This window comes from Rousettus aegyptiacus, unplaced genomic scaffold (genome assembly GCF_014176215.1).
Source record: "Rousettus aegyptiacus isolate mRouAeg1 unplaced genomic scaffold, mRouAeg1.p scaffold_m13_p_3, whole genome shotgun sequence".
Lineage (NCBI taxonomy): Eukaryota > Metazoa > Chordata > Mammalia > Chiroptera > Pteropodidae > Rousettus > Rousettus aegyptiacus.
Genome location: NW_023416306.1, coordinates 74,881,199 through 74,897,291, shown reverse-complemented (window position 1 = coordinate 74,897,291; position 16,093 = coordinate 74,881,199). Strand labels below are relative to the sequence as shown.

General features: G+C 47.0%; 1 protein-coding gene across 2 annotated transcripts; it reads right to left on the bottom strand.

Annotated features, from left to right (window-relative positions):
- Window positions 1–120: 120 nt before the first annotated feature.
- Window positions 121–12,083, bottom strand: S1PR3 (sphingosine-1-phosphate receptor 3). Of its 2 annotated transcripts, none has more exons than XM_016133437.2 (2): window positions 11,841–12,083; window positions 121–3,652 (listed from the first exon to the last, which is right to left on the bottom strand). In XM_016133437.2, the coding sequence occupies exon 2, from the start codon at window positions 3,510–3,512 to the stop codon at window positions 2,391–2,393; it is 1,122 nt and encodes a 373-aa protein (XP_015988923.1). In that variant the 5' UTR covers window positions 3,513–3,652; window positions 11,841–12,083; the 3' UTR covers window positions 121–2,390. The 2 variants fall into 2 exon arrangements, with proteins under 2 accessions (XP_015988923.1, XP_015988924.1); XM_016133438.2 differs by having other exon boundaries at window positions 11,859–12,083.
- Between the last annotated feature and the right edge of the window lie 4,010 nt (window positions 12,084–16,093).

Below are 16,093 nucleotides of genomic sequence, written 5' to 3'. Positions count from 1 at the left end.
TCCAGAGTGGTTTAATTCCTGGAAAGACACTAGTACCAGGTGAGGGGCTGGCTGACATCTTGTACCCGACCAGGTGTGGCCTGGAGATGCATGACCCCCCACATGGACTTCCAACAATGGTTTTTACAAAGGCTTTTAGTTTTATTTTTTAACAAACATACATGGGACATAATAAAGGTTTCTAACTGAAGGAGATCTAAAGCACAGCTTTTCTGTGGCTTTGACATACTCAACTTCTAAATGATCTCCAGCTAGCTAGTTAGGAATATACACATTGGTATTAACATTGATTATTTTTTGCACATATCAGATAACACAATTATTTTGGGGGAGTATTTTTCATTCAGATTGCTTGAAAGTTTGGAGTTATCTCACAGGGACATTGTGATTATGGTTCAAAGTGTTATTAATATTAGTGCCAGAGATCCAGGGCCCCCAGAGCAACAGAGAACTATGCTATAAAGTTCTAAAGCCATGTCACGACCTACGTGAAGTACAATACCCAACATTTTGGCCCTCTGATGCATTTTTTTTTTCTTAACCCAGTACCTTAATGCTTACCATTCCTAGAAATACCCTGGGTTTTCTCACGCAATTTGATAAAAGAACAAGCTTCTTTTCAGGAGTGTAAAGAAGGCAACGAAAAATACCACTGATGAACATCTCCTTACAAACAGGATTTATCTCATCAATAACAAAGATGAGGAGCCTTTGGTCAGTACATGAAGGTCCCCCTGGATACATGGAACTGTCCCCTCAATAAGAGGAACTTGCATCAGATAAACAGGAGTCAACTTCTCTTCAAATACGTTAACGTGCCAAGACTGCTCTTTTAGTCTTTACAGGCAACATTAATTATCACCAAGCCTAAAAACTTCAAGGGGGTCACATATGAGGTTTTCCCAAGTAAGAATCCTTTTGAAGGTTGTTTTGTTTTTGTTTTTACAAAGAACTCAACATGTCCACTGCGTGCGTATGGGAGCTCTACAGATGTGTGTTTCTTTTTATCAGTTTGTATTCATGTAGAATCCTTGGGGAAGATAATGCACAAAAAAGCCTCTGGCGTAATCCCATTATAAGGTAAACAGAGTGATATGGCGTCGACCTATGTTGAAAAGTAAGATTACACACACTTTACATTTCTTTGAAGAATGAACAAACCACCACATCACGTTTCCTCTCCTGACAATTAAACTGCTCTAATAGTGACTGTCAGGTTCAGCTTTCCAGAAGCCGTGAGATTGCCAACGGTCCCCAGTCCTCAGCTGTGGCAGCACAGGGGTTACTGACTTGGTGCTTTCCTTACACAGACTGGAACTCAACATAGGATCGAAGTGGTCTTGGAAACCTCTCCCAATTCAATGGACATTTCCCCTTAACTGACAGCTGCTTCTGGCAACTTTGAAAAGGTGAAATGAGCTGGGGGTTTGTCCCTGCTTCTTCCAAGTGAGCTCATTTCTTAGTTGGTCTGGGGCACAGGCTCCTGGAAGACCTTGGCTGACTTTTTTGTGTCTGTGGAAACCCCAGAATAATCATGTAATTTGGCTAATTTGCCTTTCGAGTGTGCGTAAAATTGTGCAGGGACACATGACAGAAAAGAAGAGGGACCTCCTCAGAGGACCTACACCTACAGAACTTGGTCGTTCTTGTGAGGATTTTTCAGACACTGACTTACTCCCAGGCACGTCTCAGGGCTGTTTGGGGTCGGACCCACACATCTGGGACCAGCCTTGAACAAGGTATTTTCGAGAATTTTAGCATTCAAAACCTGCCCAACTCAAGACTTCACATCAGTCTGAGGAGACTGGGACTGGCACGTCCATCTAGTTCCTGTCCATATTCTTATAGTTTGTGGTTCAGTCAAAACATACTTGTATTACTGCTAACATAGCTGTGCCACATACTGCAGCTCATGCACATGCTGATGGCAGAGATTTGAAATACAGGTGCAACACAGCATAGAAATGACAGGATACACAAGCATCCATTCTTGGCACAGTCAGTACAGTGTGGTTACCCAAACATCATCCCGATGTGCTGGGAAACACTCTGTACATCGTGTGGCCCATGGCGTCCCCTCTCCAGGAACACCAGAGAGCAGCTGGTAGGAGTCTGGGGAAGGCGGCGATGACATCAGCAGCTTGGTGCATTTGGAAGGCTCTGGAAACAACAAGGCACACTGTCTACACTTGTATGGGTTGGCAAGTCCTCGGGTCCCAGCCTTAACAGATGGCCACATTGGGCAGGCTGTCGGCAAAATAGATTTCCCGAGTCTCAGCTCCAGCAGAGCTCCATGGTGAGATAAGCAATAAATAATCACATGGCCACTTGGCTGGGTGCCACTTCTGCCACAGAGATGTAGGGATCCCATGCTCCTTGAGCCCAGGCCCTCACTTGCAGAGGATGCCGTTCTGCAAAGCTTTGTTTGTGTCAGTTATGCAAAGTGAGGTGACTGTTTGGGGGATGTCTTCCTTGCTCTTTGGGGAGGGGCTGCTGTTGTTGCTACCACTGGATTTGCTTCTGCTCGGATCGAGAGCAGGCTGGGTGGGTGAGGAGCGGGTGCCCTGTGCCCTGACCAGGCAGTTGCAGGCCAGCCGGAAGAAGGCCCGCCGCATCTCCTTGCTGGCCAGCGTGTAGATGATGGGATTCATGGCGGAGTTGAGCACCGCCAGCACAATGAACCATTGGGCCTTGAACAGGATGGCACACTCCTTCGCTTTGCAGGCAACGTCCACAAGGAAGAGGATGAAAAGCGGGGACCAGCAGGCGATGAACACGCTCACCACGATCACGACGGTCCGCAGCAGGGCCATGGACCGCTCCGAGTTCTGGGGGCTGGCCACCCTGCGGCTGCTGGACTTTACCAGGCAGTAGATGCGCGTGTACAGGATCACAATGGCCACCAGAATGGCCATGAAGATGCTAATGCAGAATGCGATATACTTCTTGGAATAGAGGGGTAAGATGGTAGAGCAGTCGGGCAGGTTGTGTAGGCAGTTCCAGCCCAGAATGGGTAAGGCGCCCAAAGAGAATGCTATGAGCCAGCACATCCCAATCAGAAGGAAGACACGGTGCTTCTTGTTGGCGTCATATGGTCTCATTTTGATCATGGTCAAGTGCCGCTCAATGGCGATGGCCAGTAAGCTACAGGTAGATGCCCCAAGGGCCACAAACATGCTGCCTTCCCGCAGGAACCAGACTGTCGGAGACAGGCTCAGTGTCTTCTTGCCCGACATCAGAATGTTGACCTTATAGGCAACACCAGCCAGCAAGTCACAGAGAGCCAGGTTGCCAATGAAAAAGTACATGCGGTTGTGAAATTTATTGTTTTTCCAGATAGCAATCAGAACCATCAGGTTCTCTAGGACGATGAAGCTGCAGATGACTAAGAACAGCACGGTGGTGAGGATGCTGCTCTCACGGCCCGCCAGCTTGCCCACATAGTTGTAATGTTCGTGCAGAGTCTCATTCCCAGGGAAGGGTCTGAGGTGAGTTGAGAGGACTCTGGCCATCACTTGGAATTCACTGACAGTCAGCTCCAAATCCACCAGGGGGCGCCCTGGGAACGTCCATTTCCAGGAAAAACAAAGACCAGCTCAGGCTTCAGTAGTGATCCCTGCTAGATACCAGTTGGAGTGTGGAGAGTGAGCTCCTGCAAAAAGATAAAGGAGGGGCGCCCAGTGATTAGGTCATACCACCTAATGCTGAAGTACTTGGACGACTGGTCTTTATAGCCTCAGAGACAGCCTCTCAACACAGTCCAAGTTCCAAAGTGCTTGAGGACTTGCGGGGCGATTTGGTGTCTGTGGATACTGCGGAGGGAAGTTTGGCTCAGGGGCACCATGGTCATTGGTCATTCATTCCTGACATGCAGACCCAAATAAAACTCCATCTGCAACTCTCAAGGCACTAACTGTTAATTCTCATCTTTGGCATGGGAGCTGGTAAAACCATTATTCTCAGTTACCAAGAGCAACTGAGGATCATCTCAGGTCAAAAAAAAAAAAAAAAAAAAAAAAAGGATGGACTCTGGAAGGTGCCCACCTGGTTTCTGAAAGCTCCCTAGTGAGTTCTGGAATGACGACATGGGATGAACCCATCCTTCCCGGATGGCCTTCCCTGCAACCAGAGCCAAGCACAGAAACCAGATCCAGATGGCCAATAGGTCTGTCCAGCAGAGAGCCCTGAGACTGGACCATGTGGTCACCGAAGGAAGAACTGTGTAAGGATACCTATGACCCCTGCAGGCACTATGCTAGTGAGCAGTTGAGTGTGGAGCTGGGAGAGGAAGGAATACAAACCTGTAAAGGTGGAATTAACTTCCACTGAAGTTAAAGAAACGGAAAGCAAGGACTTGAAGTTTGGCATAAGAACTCAGAGGCCTGGATATCAGCTGTAACTGTCTAAGCATCCAAAACCAAATCAGTGCCTGCAAGTTGAAACGACCAACCAACCTGGGAACACGAGTGACACAGTGAAGGTGGTGAACCCCGGAGCCAGGCCCTGGACAGCTCTCCATTTTAACCCTTCCCCTACCAGACCCTGGACACTCCCTACCCTGTCTGCGGCCTCCTGTGACGTCCACAGCGAAACAAGCCCAATTATCGAGGTAAAGGGCTTTTGGTAGACTGACTTTATATTTAAATTATCTGAGTATTTAAATATCAAATAATTAAGATCAAATGAGGTTAATTTAAAACAGTCCACTGTATATATCTAGTGTTTTGTTTTGGTACTTTTTAATGTTTAAGTCACAACCCTAAATTTGGATTAGAGGCAAATTGACCACTCTTCAATGACATAGGGCTATGCATTTTGGGGTGTGATGGGATCTGAAGGCCTCGTCCACCCACTGAGCTCATTCCCAGGTACGAATCAAGGCCCAGACAGGCCTCCATCCCTGGAAGGACCAGGGGTCAGGTGGGCAGCTGCTCTGCGGGGGAGAAGCAGAGAATCCCCCAACCAGGGTCCCCCCAACCCACATGGAACCCTCCAGGCAACTAACTGCGTTCCTCCCTCCCCTATCCCCACTCTAGTCTCAAGTCTATTCCTGTCATTAGTCTGGGGGACCAGAGTCCTCTGAGATTGGGCAGAGGTGGCCCGACTGGTTCTTTGTGGAGACTTCTTCCAATCTCCAAGAGCTTCAATGTGCCACTTGTTCTGGAAACCCCATAGGTCCCAGATGACACCTGTGTTTTACCTGGAACAGCTCCCGACCCTTCTTCCCTGGCTTTTCCATGATAGTTGTCTGAGGTCATGAAGGACTTGGGGGTCAGCCTGAATGCCACAGGTGGCAGAAACCTCTTCTAACTTCAAAAGGAAACAGTAAGCAAGTTCTGAGGCCAGGCTAACAATGAAAGACTGGAGGAGGCACCTACCAAGGTCTCCCCTATTGCCGATCAGCCCTAGGCTGCCTTCCCTGATCATGGCCCATTCAAGCCCAGGGTCACCTTGAGCCCACACCCCACCTGGTTGGACACCATGCTCAGGAGAACTTGCTGCCTTGGGCAGAAGACAAGGCTGGCCCCAACCTCTAGCCCCGGCACTTCCACATACATTCGGACTGAGGCCCAACAAGGAAAATGGGCCTTGTCTGCTGGTTTTCTCAGAGGTGACAAGGATGGACCACCCACCCAGATGGGCATGTTTCCAACAAGCTACTTTTGCCTTTCCTCCGTTCTTACTTAAATCTTGTCAGTCCTCCAAGCCCTGAGTCAAATTCTATCTCCTCTGTGATACTTTCTAGAATCAGTCCAGCTTTTGGTGACTTTTCTCAGAGGCCACACACCACTTTTTTAAAGCAAAGTGCAAGCTGTGTTTTTAAGAGTAAAAATAATAACAGCAGCTGACACTACCAGAGCCCTTTGCCTGAAGTGACTTATCTAATCCTCACACTGACATCGTTTACAGTGTCTCTCGCGGCACCTCGTACATTAACAGGCGCCCCACAACTGTGTGTGTCCTTTATCGCTGCTTCTCTAGCTATTCTTTATCTGTGAGCGGTGGATGGGGAGTCCACACCCCACCTGGTCGAACACCATCCTCAGGAGAACTTGGTCCCCCGTTACTCCCCACCACTTCCCACTTCAGGGTACAACCACTGAGCAAGCACTCAGCACTCCCCATGCAGAAGGTGTCCTTGCTCATGGAAAAGGCCTAGCACAGGGCAAAGAAGACAAACACAGGTGCAGCTTCACCGAGAGTCATCCGGAAACAGTGTCCTGAGGGATGCTCTTGCCCCACAGCTGGCCAGAGGGCCCTCCATGCACCCCCCACACTAGGCCACCCACTGCTATGTCCAGGCTTCCCTTCTGTCTACTACACTACTGTGTCTGATTTGCCTCAAAATGTCTCTTGGACATCTCCTCCATCAGGAGTTTCTGTACCAGGAACTGACAACAGGTACGTGCTTAACATGATGTATTATGACAACCGGGGTGGTCTGAATGGTAGTAATAAACAAGTGATGTGAATTGCATGTGAATTCACACCACGAAGGAGAAAGGGCTTCAGGCATCTGCACTGGGAAGATTTTTGAGACCATGGTAAATACAAAGCTTGTCTACCGTGCCTCAGTTTCCCTGCGATAACTCCATGCCATTTTATGTGCCTCATGGCTCCTCCTGGACATCCGAGACCCCTTTGATTATGCCATGAAGCCTAGGTGGAAAGGATATGAGTCCCTTTAAACCTGCTGGGTCTGGACTTATCCTGGAGTAAAGATCAGAGGGCAAGCAGACCAAGGGCTCCACAGACTGACATCTTTTTCTTTGCCCTCTGCACACATAGTTTTGATAAAATTGAGCAGAGTGAAAAAAAAAACAAGCAAACAAAAACTAATAACTAGCTATAAAATAATCACAATAAAAACAGTATAAGATGTGCAGAGACCCATCAAAACTGTGAATCCTGAGGGTGAACATCTTTTCTCATTAAATTAATGCTTAATTTATCATTTCCCTTCATTACTCAAGGAGCATATTTTTTCAGAACATTTTTTGTTGTTGTTGTTAAATGTGAGTCTCTGCATTTTGTGTAGCTGGAACATATCCAGTTTTCTGGAAACTAAAAGCGTATTTTCTTCAAATTAGCGACATTAGAAAGTAGAATCATCCCAAGAGTCAAATGCTGGCTAAAGGCCAGAGTGATTCTGGATGCATCTGAACGTTACCGTGCATGGTCAAAAGCATCTCTGGGGAGGCCAGCTGTCTCAACCCACAGGGACGCATCCCAACTCAACACTTAAAAGGCCAGCCCCTCTGGTCCCCTTGCACCCCTTCTAGTCACTGCCCACTCCCAAATGGGACCACTGTCTGGGCTTCTTCCCCCTGGGTGGAGCCTGTTTCTGACCTTCATGTGAATGGAACTCTGCAGTATACAGTTGTGCCTACATCTTCCACTGTGATGCTCCTGCTGTCACGCATGCGGATGCCCTTCTTGTTGTTCCCATCAAGTGGACAGTGCATCATTCATTGTTGGTTGTGGACTTGGGGCGAGTTCTCTGTGTTCTTAAGCCAAGTAGTGTGCTAGGCCTAGATGTAGATGTCCTCGTTTGAGCACATGCCTGTGTGATTGTAGTATCACTGATTTCCTAGCGTGTTGTGTTGGTGTCTATGCTGGGTTCCGATTTGGAGGGTGTCTGCGGAGGCTTACAGGGTTTGGTCAGCATCCTGTAAATTAGAGTTTGTGCAGAGTGGGAGATCTCACCCGGACGGTGAGATCTACACATTATAAATGCTCACATTTTATTTTATTTTAAAAGATTAGTGTCTGGGGCTGGCAGTGACACTGTCCAAATTTGATCACTACTTAAATTCCACCTGAACACTTAAAGCCCAATGCTGAGAAATGTGTACCAGCTAGTCTTGCACATCCTCAGAAAACCGGGCATATTATAGTAGATCCACAGGCACTCAGGATAGAGACAATCCTGCTCATTGGTTCTGACAGAGCTGCACGCTTGCACAGGCCTGGCTTATGTTCATCGGCAAAGCCTGGCCCCCATAGAACCCTCCCCTTCCTGCATCTCCTGCAAAGGAGATACACTGCCCACGCCTCAGATCCACTCAACAGAGACTGTTACTTACAGGTTCTCACTTTATCCTCATACACTGGGATCTGCAAGTCCATTTCAAGGTGTTTCAACACCAGTGCTTTTTCTTTTTTACAGAGATGGAATAAAACACCTTCTAGAAGGCAGTTCCAAAGTGTGTCACCCCAGCTTAGAAGGCACATCCACAGGGAGGGTGGGGGGAGGAAGGGCCTGCAGATGGGTTCCAGATGTGCTTTCTACGTCAGCGATTCACTTTCTCTGCACATGTCAATTTGAAAAATAAACAAACTATGAAAAGGAAAATAAAAAAAGAAGGGGAAATATTTCCACAAAGTCTAGGTTCTCATTCTCTCTCTCTCTCTCTCCTCTCTCTCTCTCTCTCTCTCTCTCTCTCTCTCTCTCTCTCTCTCTCTCTCTCTCTCTCTCTCTCTCTCTCTCTCTCTCTCCCCCCCTCTCAAAAAGAAAAGCACAGTAAGAGTGAGAAATTTCTCCTGGTTGAACACAGGATGCAGTATTTTTAAAAGACATCTTCTCCCAGGGAAATCAATTAGTTCATCCTCCAAACTGAATTAAAACACCAAGCATTTGCCAAGAAGCAAAATTTCTTGGAAAGCAGGATTTTTTTCCTTCATTTAAAAGAATTTAGAAAGGAAATAATGAGTTTGCCATTTCATGGCCCCAGCGAAATTCCTTTGCTAATGAGTATTTTCACTCACATTGGATTTCTTAGGTGACCCCTTTCTGCTTTCAGGGGTAGTTCACAGCAAGAGGCTTCACACACGTACGTGCACACACACACGTACGTGCACACACACACACACACACACACACACACACACACACCCCTTCATGTGCATGCACTTTGCTCTAGGCCAATAATGGAACTCCTAGTGATAACTACTGTTATAGATGAACCTGGTGCAGATTTCACACCCAAGTGAATGCTCCCCTGAGTGTCTAAGCTTGTCCATAGGAAGACAATTGTTTTTGAAGCAAGACATCTTACCCTCTGCTTCCCAAACAAGCTTTTCAAAGTTTCTTTTCTCTGCATACTCTAAGAGGACAGTATTCAGTTCCTACCGAGACTGCCACAGGATCAATGAGGGTGTGTGGAACCAAGTTCCTTGACTCAGCTAAATACATAAGCAAATAAGAGGTATCCTGATGAAGAAGTCCTAACTATGGAGTTCCTCCCATCCCTTCTCAAAGCAATGCTCTCACTCAGTGACATGACATGTGCACTACACATTGTACCTTGCAGATACCAGGTCTGCTCTCCTCATCTGCCTTCTGAATGTACACAGGAGGAAACTAAGGCTGGGCGTGGGTGGTATCACTGGCCTTGGTTGCACAGCTTGGAAGAGACCACACTGGGCTGGATGTTTGTGCCCCATGCACCACTTTAGTGATAAACTCTTTTGGAGGTAACTATCGTTCCTCCTGTTCTTCACTTGTATGGTGACAAGAGCATTCCCAGAGTGCTTTAAAGCCTAATCACCTCTAGCTACTATGCTAGCAAAATGCTAGAGTGGTGGCTTTACTGAAATAAATGGAAGACTCTGATGCCAGGAAAATAGAGTGGCATCATTAAGTCCAAAGAGCCTCATCAGTTGACCAGGACCCCCACTCCAGCTCAAGGTGTCGACTGGATGCCAGATTTACCGACTGGGCACCACATTCTCCACTGAGCAATCTCATCACTGATTTGACCCAACTGGTCTGTTGCCTGGGCTCTTTGAATTTCTGAGAGACACAGCTTCAATTTCCCAAAAATAGAATGATAATAAAATTTTTTTAAAAAGGCAACTCTATGTCCAGTGGCTGTAACAACAATAACTGAAATGTGTTATTAAATGACACTAGATAGGATTTCACTCAGTTTATCATATTATCTCCAAAAGCTATGGAAAAATCTCCTAAGGCAATTAGTTATGTCAACAGAAAATGTATGGCAAAGAAAGAATATGAAATAACTCCAGAACTGATAAGAAAGGAATTATGAAGCTAAAGGTGAAGAAACGGGCTCCTGCAGGCCACAGCACTAGGTTAGGTTCTGGCTCACGTGGCTGACTGCCTGAAGGTGCCTCGCCAGCTGTGTCAGTACTCAAGTCATAGTCCCAAATCCTGGCAGAAAAAATGGAGTTCCACAAAACTTTTTTTTTTTTAAATGGTAGCACACTCATTGTTTGGTAATAAAAATATACACATCTTTAGGAGATAGAGGAGATACCATGGAATCAAAAGTGTGTGAAAAATTCCAGAGAAAGGAAAATCAGTCCTTGAATATTGAGAAATAAAGCCAATGTGTAAGCCTCTTTCTACAAGATACATGAGTTTTTACTATCCACACTGCAGAAAATTAGGAGAATCAGGCACTTAAGGAAATCCACAAATATAAAGGGGAAAAGCAGCATTTTCAAAGATGAAAACTGGATGAACAATTATTGGTTCTATATCTTTAGGGGAGGCTTTTAAGGGCTGACCTTGCATTCTGGTGTCAGGTAACAAGAGTGGCTGGACAGCAGACCCAAAGTAAACATTTGCTAACTGAGAAACCCCAATATGTGACTCTTCTATGGCAACAAAATTATTCATACTGGCATTGAACTCTGCATCAATTAAGTGAGAAACTGTACAGATCCAGACAGTTCCAGAACTAAGTACCACACACACACACACACACACACACCGCCACCACCACCACCACCACCACCACCACCACCATCCTCACAACTACTACACCAACACTAACCAGCCACCCGCATGGCCATCCTTAGTCATAAACCCAAAGAACCTAATTCTTCCCTTGTACTTTCTAGTAACTATATTTTTCTTAATCATGGCTGCAAGATTTTCATCAATGAAAATAAATGCTGAGAAGATAAACTATGAACATCGATTATATACAGTGTCTGCATCCTCTGATGTCCAGAGGAGAAATTCCTAATTCCAGAAGTACTCAGAGCTCCAGCTAGGGGAAACTACTATTTGCAGGGTGGATGTCCATTTTTGAAATAATTTTCCAGAAGAGACTTCAGTTTGTGCTGCTGCTCTTTCTTTGTTCTTAAAACAAAGTGTGTTCTCTTTAAAAATCTAACAAGAAGTCTCTCTAAATATAAAAACACCGCAAAGAAATATGTCATTGGGAGTGCCCAATGCCAGAGAGAGAAAGAGGAGAGAGAGGGGTGTAGGGAAGACCAAAAATTTGGAGAAGGGTGGTTAAAAGTGGAAAATCTAGCAGGCTCCCTGCATAAAGCCCGAGAAGGACTTCTTCTGCCCCTTGTCCAGATTTTAGCTCCATTATGAATGCAGCATATGGATTTTTCGTGGTAACCTCATCACTGCGCCGGGACTTTACTTTCTAGCTTCCAGTTCTGACAGTTCCGAATGCCTTGTTTGAGAAATGGAAAGAAAAATGAAAATTTGTGGCAAACGTAACTTAAAAAAAATAATTTTCCCAGAATGACCACGACCACACGCTCCCAGAGTCCTCAGGTTCTCATTCTGGGAGGGCGCCTAACTTTTTGTTGTCCAAGTTTAACGACGAAACTTCTCCATGAAGAGCCACCTCTCTTTCATACAGGTTATTAAGAAGCAGCTGGGTTCGAGTGCTCCGATTGTGGTTAAAAGGGAAGCAAGCACCCCTGCGCCTGCCGCGGCTAGGTCACCGGAATGGATGGCTTGGGGGAGGGGGCGATGTTGATGTGGTGAGATCCTGCCTGGGATCTGCCAGAATTTTGTGAGAAAAGTGAGCCTGGCCGCTCCCACCCGCCCCACGGCCCCTCACCTTGTCCCGCCGGCTCACCTCCGTCTGGGAAGGGGACTCGGGCCACTGGCATCCTGGCGTCTGTTCCTCCGCTCAGATGTGAGCTGGGCGGGAACACCAGGATAGTTTTGGGGCTCGAGGGGTCGTACCAGGGTCTGGGGGTCTCGCTTGGGCTCGTTCTGCCACCACGTTCAGCTCCAGGTACCTGTCGGGTGTCCCCAGGCCAGCTTCCTCAGCCTCTGCTAGCGCGCGCGGGGGCGCAAACTTTTCCAGCGGCCCGGGGGGCGGAGCCCGCTCTCCGCCTCCAGTCCCCACCTCCTTGTCCCCTCCCTCACCTCCACCTCCCGGCACTGTTCCCAACTTCCCCGCCCCCAGTCCCTATCTCCCCATCCCCCACACCTCTATCAGCCTGCATCTTGTCTTCATCTCCCCACCACCCGCCGCTGCGTCCCCAATTTCCAATCCCCATCTCCATCCCCCCACACCGCTGTCGCCCCCATACCTCTACGCCCGGCTTCCCGCCTTAAGCCTTCCGCCCACATCTCCCGCCGCTCCTGCTTCCCGCACTCCACCTCTCCGCGCCCTGCGCCGCGCCTCGCAGTGCCCTAGGGGTCGGCTCGCCCCTCTGCGCTTACCCCAGTTCAGGCGCCAGACCTTGCGCCCATTGATCGAGCTCCAGGCGCCGACCCTGGGACCCCTGACCCAGCGGGGACGGGTCCGAACCAGGTCAGGGACTGGGCTTGGGCAGGGAGCGCTGACGGTGAGAGTTTGGGACGATTATTGCTGTTAGGATCGTTATTATCACTGTGATCATAATCATTTCCGTTTGAAACTGACTGACCCGGGCTTGTAGAGGTAGCGCCTGCAGACGGGGCCTCGAGCCCGCCCCATCTGAGCCTCGGGTGCAGGGACCCGCTACCCTGGGCGCTAGCGCTTGGGACCCCCGACCCCAACCTGAGCTGGAGAGTCGCACCTCAAGCGAAATTGTTGCGGCGGATCTCAGCGGCCCCTCAGCCCCGCGCACGGATTCGCCCCTTTGTGATTAAATAAGATGCTCCATGCGAAGCACTTCTGAAAGAAGCATCCTCAGAGAAGCGATTACCAAATCATCTATTGGAAACGGAAAGAGAAGGCCTTGGAATGAGTGAACACAGCAGCGACCCTAAAGCTTCTGAGGGGAGGGGGAAAGAAAGAGAAAGGAAGAAAAAGAGAAAGGCAAGAAAAAAGGCACCAGGAGGCCCGTTATCGAAAGCAAGGCTGTACATTCTTGAGCAGATGAGATTGGAGCCGCTGGTGCGGAATCTTGGGGAAGGGTCTCCCTCAGATACCTGTACTTGACGGTGCTCTCCTGCCTCCAGAGGAGAACCCCAGGGCTGCCTTATCCTAGAGCTGGGAGCGAATGCTTATTTTGGATGGGATTGAGCCCTAATGAGCACCTGTCATAATGTAACATAGTAAGGCTACTGGCCTTCTCTGTTTTTCCCTGTAGAGAAACCCAGGCCCTGGCAACATTGGGCGAGCGCTGGGAGGCGCTGCAGAGCTCTGGCCAGCCCTTGGAGCTCAGTGGAGGGCGGGTGCTGCCTGTCCATGTTTCTACTTAATACAATCCGCCTGCGCGGCTGTGAGTCCCCTCAACAACTGGCCTTCCAAACTCAGTGTCTTGAGCAAGTTCTGAGAAGCCATTTTAGTGCCAAATTGCAAGTGAGACCGAATGTGCCTCCATTTTCCGCTCCTACAGCATCAACTCAAGAAAAGGAGAGAAAGGACTGTGCTCCTTGGGCCACTTGCCACGAAATAAATGTATGGTCTTCTGTACCTGGTTCTTGGCTCAGACCTAAAATCCTTTGTTTTATTGTCTTTTGTATGCTAATGAGATGACTGGTAGGGGGTGCGGATAGCTTCAGGATTGGGGCTGGTTCACAGAACTAACCATGTGATCACAGGGTTGAAACTTTCAGCCCCACCTCTGGGAGGAGAGAGGAGCTGGTGACAGTGTTAATCACCAATGGCCAATAGCTTTCATCAATGATGACATAGAAATCCCTAAATATTGGGTTTTAGAGAGATTCCAAGCTGGTGAACACACCCAGAGAGAGCATGGAAGCTCTGTGCCCAGAAGTTGTCTTATGCATCTCTTCCACTTGTCTGTTCCTGAGTTGTACCCTTTATATTAAACCTGTAGGATAAGTAAAGTGTTTCCCTTGGTTCTGTGAGTTGTTTTAGCAAATGACCAAACCTGAGGAGAGGGATGGAACCTCTGAGTCTGTGTTCAGAAAGAAGATCCAGTGGGAGCAGATGGCAAGGAAATGTAAACTCAGCCTGAGGAGGCGACAAGAGTCTAGTGTGTTTATGTGTTTGACACACTTGCGTGTTCTCAGAAGGCTGCATGCTCTGAAAGCGAGAGGAGAAAGAATGGACTAGAAGCCCCTTGGCTGGGTGGAAGCACTTCTGATTCTCTCCACTGTTTTAACGGAGGAGAGTTGTCTGAGGGTTTGATGCCTGCATCTCAATCCCACAAACAGGGTAGTTCCGTCTTCAGCAGCCCTGATACTTGGCATCAAATTAGTCCAAGAAAGTGCCTGCCACACTGCACGCCACACTGGGAAACTGTGTAAGGGCTGGCTTGCCAGCAGCACTGCCCATTTCCAGGAGACTGTTCATACACACCATCTATCTACAGTGTTATTTGACACAAATGTCCTAGTTGTGTTTATCCAATCATCCACAAGAAAGCAGTGGATGGGTGGGTGTGTGCAAACCTGTCTGCACTCTGCTTGGACCAGTTCTGTGTACCCTTCCTGGGCTCCTGGCTTTTCGAACAAGCATCTGCAATATTGTTGAATAATTTTACTTTTTCTTGGTTACAGAAGGGTTTGCTTGGGGTAGGGGTGCAGATGGACCTAACAGTAATTAAAGATTTCTTCATTCCTCCACCATAAAAGTCCTTTGAGTTTTAAACAGAAAGGACTAAAGGAGCTTTGATAGGGACAGAGAGAATAAATATCAGCATTGACCTGGTTCTTACTCCTGTAACACATTGTTCTAAGAGCTTCAAACAGCACGACTTTTTAACTCTCACAACAATTCCATGAGAGCAACACAAATATCACCCCATTTTTCAGATGAATCACAGAGATGATTGTCCATTTGCCCAAAGTCACATAGCCAGTAAGTGGTAAAGTTGAAAAGCTTTGTCTATTTGGAGTGCGTTGATCTATTTTAACTCTGGTGGTTACAACCCTCCTGAAAGACATTGGGCTGAACTTCATGGATAGATGACCAGTGCTGGGGGTGCCTGTGAAAAAGCCCAGGGCCTGGATCCCTCGATCCCACTTGGCTGGAGCCTGAGGGCAGAAAGGAGAGGAGAATGGATGCCAGACACTGACACTCACTCTTGCCTGTCCTCATATCTGCTCTTGGTTCTGTACTGTTCATGGCTTGTCTGGGGGAGCAGATCCCTTATGGACATCTCCTGCCCAACCCCTGAGGATGACTAGACCAGGCTGGAATGCTATAGTGGAGAGAAGTGTGGGCAATCTTTTTTCTGATATCATTCTTAATAAATACACTGTTAACTTCTAAATTTTAATGCCTACATCTGGATGATGTACAATATTCAATGGGTATGATGTTAACTATGTGGACATTTAAATGAATCATAGAAATTTGACAATTTTATACAACATGCACACCTGTGAAAAGCTTTTCCTTCCATATTAATTGAATTTAAACCATGCACAAACTTTTCTTCTTGATTAAAACATGTTTTAAAAAGCTGAGTTTAGAAAAGAGAAAATATCTCAAATCTAAGCTGTTGCCTCATGGAATGAGAAACAGAAGAGCAAAATAAGTAAAAAGCAAGTGAAAGGAAGGATAAAAGAAACATAATGGCAGAAATTAAATTAAAACTAAAAAATTGAAAAATAATCACTGAAACAAAAGGTAGTCCTTTGAAAGATCAACAAACTGACAAACCTCTAGCAAGACCAACAAAAAAAAAAAACAAAAACAAAAAACAACAAACAAACAAAAAACAGAAGACAGAAATTACCAGTATCAGGAATGAAAGAGTCTATCACTATCCACCCTAAAAACATCAGAAGGGTAATAAGGAAAAACTAGAAACAACTCCACACACATTTGACAGCTTAGATACAACAGACCAATCCTTGAAAAACTACTACAATTCTTTCAATATGAAATACACAATTTGAGTGGGAAGTGGAATTCATAATTTATGAGTTTCAAAAGAGAAATCTTTAGGCCCAGATGGT

Bases quoted from the DNA above. Each gene is read 5' to 3' on its own strand.
- S1PR3 (XM_016133437.2), bottom strand. From the start codon at position 3,512: ATGGCCAGAGTCCTCTCAACTCACCTCAGACCCTTCCCTGGGAATGAG.